Source organism: Hesperophylax consimilis, unplaced genomic scaffold, assembly GCF_061612785.1.
Source record: "Hesperophylax consimilis isolate HC1 unplaced genomic scaffold, BYU_Hcon_1.0 scaffold_55, whole genome shotgun sequence".
Taxonomy (NCBI): domain Eukaryota; kingdom Metazoa; phylum Arthropoda; class Insecta; order Trichoptera; family Limnephilidae; genus Hesperophylax; species Hesperophylax consimilis.
In genome coordinates this window covers 239,811-252,383 of record NW_028301285.1, presented here as the reverse complement: position 1 = coordinate 252,383, position 12,573 = coordinate 239,811, and the positions used below count along the sequence as shown (strand labels likewise).

Sequence of the window (12,573 nt, the reverse complement as noted above, 5' to 3'; positions counted from 1 at the left end):
TCATTGGCTTAAGTGCCCTGAGAGAATCCAATTCAAACTCTGCTGGATGGTTTTTAAAGCCGTACATGATATGGCGCCACCCTACTTGTCGGAACTTTGCATTCCAAACGATGTTAATGTTAGGCAAGCAACGCTTCGATCAGCATCTTCAACAGCCATAGGTAGACTTTCAGTACCTATGCGCAATCACAATACCAATTTTGGAGACCGAGCTTTTGCAGTAGCAGGCCCAACAGCTTGGAACAAACTCCCTTCATATTTGCGAAAGATCGACAGCTCATCTGAGTTCAGAGCAAAACTAAAGACTCACCTTTTCAACTTGTCGTATCCAGAATGATGACCTTTTTTTTATTGTTTTATTCATCAGTAGTATTTCATTGCTCAGTCCAGGGGATTTTCTATTTGACTTTTTTTTTCACTGTTATTAACCGTTTATTACGCGTAAACAATTTTTTTTAAATATTTTATAACTGACACCACGCCCAGAAATCATAACAATCGGTATTTGTAAATATAAATTAAATATGTATGTTATTCGTAAATCTCTAGTTTAAGCCGTAGTTGTAAGTCGTTTTGTAGCGGTATTGTGTAAAAATGCCCACTTGGTCATAAAAATATGTATAGCTTAAGTCATTAGTTAAAAGTCTTAGTTGTAAATCACTCGACATTAGTCTTAGTTATAAGTCTCTCTCTATCTATGAAACTTAGTTATAAACCAAAAGTAATTAAGTCTAAGTGATCAATGCATAAATTAAGTTGTTAAGCGCCCTTGAGGTGATTTTCTCACGAAAACGGCGCTATATAAATAATCCAATCATTATTATTATTATTATTATTACTTGTTGGGAGAAGTTAAACACTCCCCAGTACCAAGTCGAGAGAACTCTCCGGGTCCTCCTTGGGAATTCAAGTAACAGCTCCCTCGGGGACATTACTTGTTGGGAGAAGTTAAACACTCCCCAGTACCAAGTCGAGAGAACTCTCCGGGTCCTCCTTGGGAATTCAAGTAACAGCTCCCTCGGGGACATTACTTGTCGGGAGAATCTCCACCCAACTAAGAGACCCCCGGGTCCTCTGTTGTGGCTATTACGCTGTGCTTAACAGGTTCGCTGCCGGCGACTCCGGTCGGAGCCATTCGGCGTCTGGCACTGGGTGCCGGCGGCTCCGGCCGGAGCCATGAGTTGTATTTCTGCACAAACATCATTTTCCTGCCGGCACTCGCGGCGAATGGTTGTTTCTGTAGCTGGCCTTGTTGTTGACAATTGTACCAGCATTTTATAGCAATTGGTTTTCAAGAAAAAATTAGGTTATTGTTGTAAAAGGCCATTTAAAAAAGTAAGCGATAAGTTTGTGTTTTTTAATTTTTTTCTGTAAAAATCTTCTTATTGACATAATAAGTGATGATGCTGGACCATCTCGTCCTAAAAAGTCTCGTCCCTTACGTAAATCTCTGCAAGTTGAAGACATTGAGAGGGAGTTAGAAAATGAACTTGAGTGCGTCAATGAGTACCACCAAATTTTATAAATATTTTTTCTTCATGAGATGTGTATTACTTTCGTTATCTTATTTGATTTGCTACTTGTATTTTAGTTATTATTTGAACAAAAGACAAAAAAAATGTCTATTTTTGTTTTATCAAAATAATAAGAAGAGAGTAAAAAGAGTGCTACTAAACGGACGAAATCGCCGGCACCTGCTAAGTGATTTTCAACCGTGGTGCCGCTTGGCACCTAGGATCAGTTATATTGTGCATAGGCGGCAGCGAACCTGTTAAGTGATATTTGAGAACTTTAAGTGATCATTGTTTTTTACCATAAGCTGTGAACCCTGTATGTAAGATAAATAAACTGACCGACGTTAAAAGCTATTTTTCTTACAAACACCCTGACACACTCTTCTTTACTTTTTTTTAATATAAGATGTTAATTTATTTTTATATTTTTTATAGAAAATATATGCTTTCAAGTTATTTTGTAAAGTTTCTCTTTATTTCTGATAGATATAATAAGTCCTTTGGTAATCCAAGGTTTTAAACATCTTAATTTTGATTTTATGTGTGTTGTTATCTCAGTTGTCGAATTTTTAATGTGTTGTGACATAATATTTTCGAAGTTAGTCGAACAAATTTCAGTATCATCACTGTTTAAAACATTATTCCAATCCTCCTTTTTTAATTTTTCAGAGAGAATAGTCATATCTATTGTTGATTTTTTGGTTATTAAATTATGTTTTTTATGTTTAATATTATTATTATACAGAAGTAAGCATGAGTGATGATCAGTTATGTTAGTTTTCCAAACAATTGATTTTATTTTGTGAAGATCTTTTAATGTTTGCATTTGTCCAAATGTGGTCTAAACAAGATGGAGTATGTTCTTTTATTTCCCTAGTATTTTTATTTATGCAAGATATAAAATTTTGTTCAGTCATACAATTGATGTATTCATTTTTGTTATTATTTTCTATTTTTTCATTAATATTAACGTTATTATTTTTTAATTTTAATAATATGTATTTGAGGTCATTAATAAACGTAATAATACTCGAGCCATGCGTTCTATAGATAGCTATTAGATGGTATATGGATTTGCCGAGTTTGAAATGTACTTCGATGCAGTTTACTAAGTGTATTGGATGTTCTATTATGTTTGTAGCAGTGACGATTCCACTGCTGACTTCCTCGAGCGAACGAACATCACTACCATGCTCCCACGTGACCTTGGACGGCTGACGTGAGGTGGCGTAACGCATTTCAAGGAATGAAGATTCAGTTTTAATCTGGCAGCCAGCAGGTCGACATTACCAACACACTACGAGATGGATTCGGGGAACCGGCCCAGAGTACTCACGCAAGGAATCTACTTCAACCTACGTAATGTAGCTTAATTCTTTAATCATGGTTTATCCTTAAATTAGCTATTTCAAGTTTTCCTGTTTATCTAAAAAATAGGATGGCGCTCATAATATATTTTTAGTTTAGTTTCATTTTTAAATAATTATTACGTGACATTAACTTCGTTTACGTGACCTTGTCTCTTCGAGGGAAGGCACGACCCTGTAGATATAATATTATTCTTCACCCATCTTAATCATGATTATTAATTTATTAATCTATTTGTTTATATGAATAAATCTTTATTTTACTAATAAGATTTTTCATTATGTCTCATGCTCTGGTTATTTCCTTATTTTATTCACACATGGTTCACATATTATACAAACACATGTAGCGAGCATTAAGCTAAGAATTCCATTAATTACGCCACATTTTGGCGCATCAACATAGTTAATAGCATTTACGGTACATGTTAACAATACTAAATTTATTGCTTGCAAATATTATTATTCCCGAATTTTTATTGATGTCCACTTTGGTAGAAATATAGTTGTACTCAGGTAAGTGATAAGACGGTGATTCAGCGTTCGTAAATGTTTCGTATAACACTAAGTCCGGTTTTTTAATTAAATTATTTATTTTTAGAATTAATTCATCTAAATTTTTTTGAATGCTATGGATGTTTATGTGCATAATAATTATATCATTGATGTTTTTAGAAATAATTTTGTTACACGAATCGGTACATATACATTCATATTCTTGAATTTTATTATTTAACTCTAATTCGTTACATAAGAAATCATCCATTTAATGCATTTTCGGTTGTATTTTACAAAATTATTTATAAGATTTTTATTCAATGTCGTAGTTAATTCTTTCTTTGGCTAATTTAAGCATGTAAGATCGGAACTTACATGTTTCGCTCAAGGGCGGATCCAGCTTTGGCGCCAGGGGGGGGTCACGTAGACGTGGTCAAGTTATTTTACAAAATTATTTATAAGATTTTTATTCAATGTCGTAGTTAATTCTTTCTTTGGCTAATTTAAGCATGTAAGATCGGAACTTACATGTTTCGCTCAAGGGCGGATCCAGCTTTGGCGCCAGGGGGGGGTCACGTAGACGTGGTCAAGTTTTTTTTTTTTTTTTTTAAAGAAAGACAAACATTCCTGGGTTACGAATAACCCAACAATAACTCCTACCACCACCACAGAAAGCCGAAAATGCTTGCTTGTGTTGTGATGGAGGACTTAGGTCCGGTCAGTTACAGTTACAAGAAGTTATAATTTAATTTTGATAATAATATATACAAGTAAAAAGTAGGTATTGTTGGATATGGTAACACTAAAAGCACTAGGTATATCATTAAGATTGTCTTTTGCTCCGCAAGCCCGGGCGGCGTAGGCTCGTGTATTCAAAATTTCAAATACGTAAATGTTAAAAACAGAAACATTAGGATTAGAAAGGATCGGACCGATAATAGGCCACATGCATCACATTTTAAAAAAATCCGGTTTAGGCAAATATTCTAAGACGTTCCGTATTTTTTTTTAATCGTATTTTTGAAACCCTGGTGATTTTTTTAAAATTTCAACTCGAAAAATCAGACCATTTTTTATAAACCGGAAAGACGGGACATAATTTTATATGTGCAAAAAAACGGTAATTAACTAGCCGAAAGTCATTTAAAAAGGAACGTTTTCCACACGAATGTCACAAAAATGGCATGAAATTGTACGGAGTTCTGTTCATAACATCTGTCAAAACACCGCCATTTTTAGCAAAAAGCATAAATATACCAAACCACCTACTCATGCAAAAAGTCAAATCAAAGGTTAAGTGGTTAAGTTTGCAGAGAACAAACAATAAATCTAGTGAACGTTAAACGTCAAATTCAAAAATTCGCCGGATATCAAAGTGTTGCCGTATAAAAAAAATAATCAGTGTGGAATTTTACAAAATTAAGGGAACATAATCGGAGACGGAACATTTTCATGTAAATCATTCAAAATCCATCATTAAAAATAATATGTACTATGCATTTCTAAAAAAAATTACTAACGTTTTCGTAATCTTAGTAAAAAAATCTATCCACACTTTTAGCCTTCATTTTAATTGATTCTAAAGAATTTGTTACAAATATTAAAAATGTGTCCACTTCCGAAGATATTTATTCATCACCTAGAAAAATAAAATCTGGTACTTACCGCTAAGTCCGCTAACTTTATAGTTATACACGGGTTATAAAGTTTTAAAATCGTTGAACGTAAAATATATTAATTGTAAGGTATTGTTTTATTAATCTAAAATATAAATAACTTGCATCCCTCGTGCGGCATAATTTTATTTTTTTTAAATTCAATTATAATTTCGCCGAAATAAATTAAAATGTTAGCCTTGGGCAAAACCTGATGATGAACGAGGTTGTGTCTCGCCTTAAGAATTGCTTTAGGAAGTATAGGAAGGCTGGTAATTCGCGCGGGCGCGTTAGACCTGTCCAGACCTGTCAAAAAACTTCCGAAAGAATAAGTTCTGTAACTTACTAAAATTACGTTAAGTGACTTTTGGTGTCGTTTACATTGGGAATTTGGCCAAACTCGCCTTCAAGAGCGATTTACAGGAAAAAAACTTACGAGTCTAACCCCAGCCTTAGAACATTAACAAATAACATTTGAGTTTAAACACACATAGGCATAATGAAGAAACTGATTAGATTACTTACCATTTCTTGTAATGAATTGAATTTGCAGCAACAATTTTTAAGAACACTATTACTTATATTGGAACTTATTTTTTTTAACTTAGTAAACAAATAAAAGTAAACACTTTATTAATAAAGTTTAGTCGTTCCGATTGAGGTTAGGTTTTGCTAGACGCTAGACGTTAGTCGAAACAAAGCGCGCGCAAGCGTCACACGTGGTTACACGAAATGTGTCATAACAATAATAATATGAAAGGTTGCGGCCGAAGCGCGCGCCGGTGGCGGTGCGCGGTGACGCGGTAACATTCGAATTTTCGATGCGTTCGTTCCCGAATAATGCGTTTGCCGTCAAACAAAGTATTATATTAAATTAATTAAATATTGAAAGTACTTAAATAAAATTTATATTGTGACAAAAAATATATAAAAACATTATGTTTAACAATTTTAATTAGTGGTCCACCTAGGTCCTGGATGGGCCCAGGACCTAGGTAGTCATGACCCCCCCTGGGCTGGGGCCCAGGGGGGGGGTCATGACCACCGTGACCCCCCCCCTGGATCCGCCACTGGTTTCGCTGTTTGGTCTACTTCATTCATTTTACTGTTCAAGGAGTTTATTTCTTTCTTCTTGTTAGCTGAGTTGCAGTTAGCGCATTTGGGTGGCAGTTCCAGGGATTTACACTCGGAGATGGGATGATCTTCTGAACAGTGCTTGCATGTTGGTTTATTCATTCTATTGTAGCATTTTTGTGCTGTGTGTCCAAATCTTTGACAGTGGAAACATTGGGTAAGAGGACTGCAGTCTTCTACATAGATTCTCATGAATCCTAGATGAATTTTTTTTTTTTTTTTACAGTAATACCGCACAAGAGTCCCAACTGCTCCCGTCTGGAGCCAGTGAGACTATGGCATCCCCAATTGGGGTATGTTGTGAGGCTGAGGGTATTGGGGAGGGGAGGGAGATGGGGAAGAGGAAGGTGGGGAAGTACCTGGCTATTCAGATCTGGTCACCAAACACGGCTAAAGCCATTTCAAGCAACGTTTCAATTCTGAATGGTGGTCTTACACCAGGGCGATACTGAGAGTATCTTCCACTTATATATCTTTTATTAATAAGATGTAGTCTCATTTCGGGATTTGTTTGTAGTATTAAGTTTTTGCTGTTAGTTTTTTTGTTTGTAACGATGGCCTTAACTTGTAATATTTCTTTGTCTTGGTATTTTTCACATATCATTTTGATGTCGTTGTTTTGTTCAATGATGTCTTCTAAGAATTCTTTTTCGGTATAGTCTTTGTCAAGACCTTTGAATATTACGCATGGATCCGTTTTCAGAAGTACCTCCGCTATTATGGTTTTGTATCATAAAGCATTTCGAATTTCAATGCTTATTCAGTTTAGTTATTTGTAAGAATATAATGTCCAGTTTTGAAAAATTAATAAGATTAGACGTTTTTTAAGAAAAATAAAACCATGACTTACATTATTTGATAGGTTTACTCCAAGCTCAGTCTATTTAAGGTCCCACTTTTTTTTAGCACAGTTCAGACGTTTTTACACATCAAATTATTTATGTACAATATTTACGGTTATTAAGTCATTTAAAGGTTATTTACAGATTGTTTTTTTACGCATTTCTATATTTTCGAATCCATATTCAAAAACACCAGCTGTCGCACTTTTACAGCCTTAAAAATGCACCTGCGGTCGGATATAATTTGTCCAGTCTACCGCATTGTTCTATGAAGATTTTTTCAAATTCGGAAAATATACTCCTTGTTCCTTCCACCATTTCAGGGGACAACTCTTTCTATCAAGAAGATCCATTTCGAGATACATGTCCAGTTCTTTGCGGAATTTGTTATTTGGATTATTCACTGGCTTAATTTTTTCGACTACTGAATTTAATGCATTCCAAAATGATAAGGGTTCGTCTGAAGATTCTTTTTGATTTTCAGAAATATCTTGCGAATAGTCTTGTTCTTCCAAGGGAGTAGGTACCCCCCTTAACAAAAGTTTGTGAACTATATTTTTAAACACATTAACAGTGTTGGGATTAGAGTAATAAATCACCTTTTGTTCAACTGTTTAATATTTATCATCAGTCCAAAGTTCAATCACACTACGACATAAACACTAATAATTATTATTCAATTAGAAATTAGTTTAGTCATCAAATTTATATCAAACACTTATGTATTTTTACATAAATCACTAAGTAAAACAATTAACAAAAACAGATTGAATAGACGCGCGACAAGCCAGTACAATCAAACTAAACGTATAGGAGATCGACACGATACTAACAAAAAAACAAACAAAAAATAGATCAAAATCGTATTAGGGAATCCCTATTAACGGGTGGTTCCCTGGATCATTGATGTATTATTATTATCTCTATGCCCCACACACGTAATAATAATCCTACAATAAAGTTGAAACTGTTGGAAGTTGGAAGACGTTGGTTTCGGTGTTGAAAACATTACCCTGTTGAAATATTAAAGACGTTGAAGATATAATTTGGTTGTCGTTGATAAATTTTATTGCCCCTTGGCGCTGCGTATCGGCCGTATTGGATGGGAAAATCAAAAAAAATGCACAGTAGGTACGTACATTACCAAAAGACCATTTCAAATTAGGCATAATATCGTCCACGAAATGTAATCTCTTGACCCTTTTGATTAAACAAGCCAAACTGTTGAAAACATTAGGTACAAAACGTAGCTAAGCGGCCGAAGTTGGTTATTTTTTGCTTGTCGTTGATAAATTTGTTTGTCCCTTGGCGCTGTGTATCGGCCGTATTGGATGGAAAAATAATAGAAAAACGTCTAGCAGGAGTTACATAACGAAAAGACCATTTAAAATATCGAGTAATGTTGTTCACGAAGTGCAAACTCTTAACCCTTTTATTTATTAGGCAGTTGAATCGTTGACTGCGTTGAATAATATTCGTAAGTAGGTATTATATTTCAACTATTGGCGCTAATTATTTTCAATAGCGTTGGACGATGAAACAATATAACTATTGTTTCCAACGGCTAGTTATATTTTGATACAGTACTACAGCAAAGCCCCGGCAGGACTCAATCCCTAGATGCGACCGAATTTCACATTTTTCATTTGAGATTTGTTAATATCATCTTCAATGATTTGTAAATTGGACGTAAGTCGTTTAATAAATAAATAATATCACCTACAGTGTCAACCTGTGGTTTAGTGTCACAGAGTCTTGTTTGGGGAATATGAATATTGTAAACAAGTACCTGCGAGCAGAGAAGGGCCGTATCGTGTGCGTACTTCCACAGGAGCCCGCTGCTCTTGTCCTTGGTGGAGAGGCGAGCAATGATGCAGATCGCTTCCTGCGCCCCCAGTGCTTTGATCTGCAACAAAGTAATTGGAATAAAGGATATGAAAACACAAAGAAGAGCGATTGACAGCATACTGTTAAGGCGTTCTTACTTTTGCAGCACAGTCGACAAATAAATACAGTTCAACGCATTCCGCACATCTCTGTATAGGTACATACTTCATTCATCCTAGACATGAGAGACTGTAGATTATAGCGATGAGTCATTCATAAGCGAGCAGCACAACTGAACTAGCTCTTTTTGATGAGCCATAAACCCTACTACAGCTTGTAATGGTTCCATCCTTCACAACATTTATACCTATATTGAAATAATGGTTATTTCTCCTGTCTGATCTGCAAAATGTTGTGACATCCTGGTCATTGCCCTTCGATTTTCCTAAGCTGTTGGTGGCGCCCTTAGAGGACTACCTTAAGAAGAAACCCTAGCTAAGTCTTTCGACCCCCGTATGGAACATACGGCAGAAGATCTTAAGATTTAATTCGCAATAATGCCCCTTTTTCAGCGTTGTGTATTTTTTGGTTTTGAAATTCATATGAGATATGAACGGGCTATTAATGCATATATTTGTGGTAATCCTGGTTCGTTTAAATTAGAGTGAATGATCCCTTTACCATTGAAATTTTAAAACTTTCTTATAAGACCGCGCGTTTAGCCTACTCTCGTTTCCTACAGTATCCCTAACTCTAATACAGTAGTAATCAATTGTAAACCTTTCCTTTTAAGCTCTTTCCTACCTTAAATAAATCCGAGGACATGAAATAGTTTCGTTATTGCACAAATTAGTATAGTATGGTATTGACATGCATAGTGCGACGGTTTTCACCATCTCAGCTCCGTGGTCGCCTTCATTCTGTTTTACATATATTAATTTTGTTATTCGACACTTAATCTTTTATATGGAAGGGACGAGAGGGGGGGGGGGGGAGGAGGAGAGGAAGGGTAAACTATGTGATCGAAATGTTTTTTTTTTGCAAATTACGTTGGCTCCTCCGCTGACCAAATACGAGAACGGTGGATGGTGATCAGAAATCAAACGCTGACTCCGACGTGGCTACACTATACCCCACAGCTGGCGACCCATTTCATAAAGGTACCCTGACCTGTCGGATCCGTTCACGTCCAAGAGAAAGCGAATTAAGTCATCACGCCACTTCCGAAATCGCTCCAACGCCCATTCCTCCGGATGAACTACTTTACTGAGTCTAGATGGGGAAGGTGATTGCATCCCATATCATGATACTAACGCGAAAAGTGTGTCGTGTAGGCTTTGCCTGATGAAGCTCAATCTCCCACGTGCCGTCAGACCTACAGTTCACCTCAAAGGAGCTGCTGTAATTCCGCCAAGGGAGCGTTCCAGTTGGCTTACATCAGCCCCTCGGTCGACACCATTGGATAATGTGATAGCGCTGCGGACATATTCCCACGTCATCCCACGCCGTCGCCCTCCACGTGGATTTTCACAGACGTCCAAAGTGCCTTCGTCCTACACGCCCCAACTGCAGGCCATGTTCCCGTTCATCACCAATTGGCATCACTATTTCCATTCCACTTTAGTGCCCAATAACTCCACACGGCCCCGTCAGAGGGTGTAGTCCATCCAGCGCTTCGTTGGCCCGATCCGTCCACGCTGGCAACCCTTCTCACGTGATAGCGTGAGAAAAAAAATCCTTTTGTCTAGTCCGTGTTTGTGAGAAACGGATTTGCAGCGACACTATCAGACATTAACCAACTATGAAGTTTAAAGTCGAGGGGTAAATTTGGGAATGAGGTAAGGTTTGAGGGTAATAATATTGATCTTGTCGGGGAATCCTGAAAATTGACATGTTGGTTTTATGTACATATTAAAGTGGATTAGTAGTAACTGTCAGTCGGCAAATATCAGCATCACGCGTTCCAAGTCCATCTGGGAATTTGGTTGAATTGAATTGTAAATAAAACACTTACCCAGCCCCTATCCGCTAAATAACAACATCCGGGTTGGGTTTTACACAACCGTTGCCATTTTGGGCGGGGTGTTCGCGAATATCACTAGATTTACCCTGAGCTTATACATAATATCTTTACCTCCATATGATACATCCTCAACCTTATTTTCCTAATTTTTATTGTGTTACCCTCTCTACCGGCCGTAATGAATGTGCTTCGATATCCCCTCCCTAACCCAGTAGTTATTGAAAAATTTCGTTGTAACACGGCTTCGATCGAGCCCAAAGCGCGGTAGCAAGATACTTAGGTATATAGATTTCAGTTATAATTTGACTTTAATCCGAGGCTCCATTGAAGCTCCCAATTAAAGTTTTATCACTTTCGTTTAATTTTTTCCGAGAAGAATATTTTTGGTTTATTATCTTTTGACCACAATCTTTTGTTTATGATCCGTGACTTTAATTGAATCCATAGCAATCGCGCTCAACTTTATTCGAGAAGAAATTTTAACGTTTATTAATTTTAATACAATTCATTTATAATCCGTGACTTTATGTTAATCCATAGCAATCGCGCTCAACCTTATTCGAGAAGAAATTTTAACGTTTATTAATTTTAATACAATTCATTTATAATCCGTGACTTTATTTGAATCCATAACAATCGCGTTCAACTTTATTCGAGAAGGAATTTTAACGTTTATTAATTTTAATTACAATTCATTTATAATCCGTGACTTTATTTGAATCCATAACAATCGCGTTCAACTTTATTCGAGAAGGAATTTTTTGCGTTTATTAATTTTAATTACAACTCATTTATAATCCGTGACTTTATTTGAATCCATAACAATCGCGTTCAACTTTATTCGAGAAGGAATTTTTTGCGTTTATTAATTTTAATTACAACTCATTTATAATCCGTGACTTTATTTGAATCCATAACAATCGCGTTCAACTTTATTCGAGAAGGAATTTTTAGCGTTTATTAATTTTAATTACTGAATTTAAACCAATAAAACCTTTCAACCTGAATTTAATTATTACGTCAAGGACACTGAGTCTAATTTCTTCAAACACTGAATTGAACTGTGTTTTTGACCAGAAAATCTCTAAGTCCGGGATAAGTTATCAAAGTGATAATTTCTCCTAGCGCGGCGCGTATACTCCCTTAAAAGGTCCTCGGCGACTTGTGACGAACTATCTCGATTTGTGCCCGCGCATGATGTTTTATAGCAGTAATTAACTACGCTTGTCATTGCGATCCAACCTTTATTGAAGCGTTACGGTCTTATATTTCTCGCACACTATCCTCTGTGTGACTTAAAACTTATCAGACCTACCCTTCTGCGTTTCTCAGAAAAAATGGGCATCTGCTGTCTCACAACACAGGCCCGTACTGGTGAAATTCTGAAGTTTGCCCCATCCTGCAGGTGCCTTATAATCCGTCAAAATTGACCTGTTTTTCTAATTTAAATTTTTCGCGTTCCTATTTGGTCCGTGATGTGTGCTCTGATGACCTTTCCTTTAGTGCGCTAAGACGTCCTCTTACGCGTAATTAATCAAAATTTTCCTCTTAACTTTCCGTTTTCGTGGATATATCCTACAGCCTACCTTCAATCTTCTTTCTTCCGTGTGAAAATAGAACTCGCAACTCGCCTTTTGTCGAATTGAATGCTGTACACGTCCGTTCCTCCCTTTACCTCCCGAATCGATCACTTCTGACAACCATTCCCCTTCC

The 12,573-nt window shown here is 36.4% G+C and overlaps 1 protein-coding gene across 1 annotated transcript in view; it reads right to left on the bottom strand.

Annotated features, from left to right (window-relative positions):
* Positions 1-12,573, bottom strand: part of LOC149408825 (uncharacterized) — a 286,048-nt gene that overhangs the window by 90,516 nt on the left and 182,959 nt on the right. Inside the window, exon 31 of the mRNA XM_089650404.1 lies at positions 8,800-8,916. Within this exon, the coding sequence (XP_089506530.1) occupies positions 8,800-8,916 (117 nt within the window). The remainder of the gene's footprint in view (positions 1-8,799; positions 8,917-12,573) is intronic.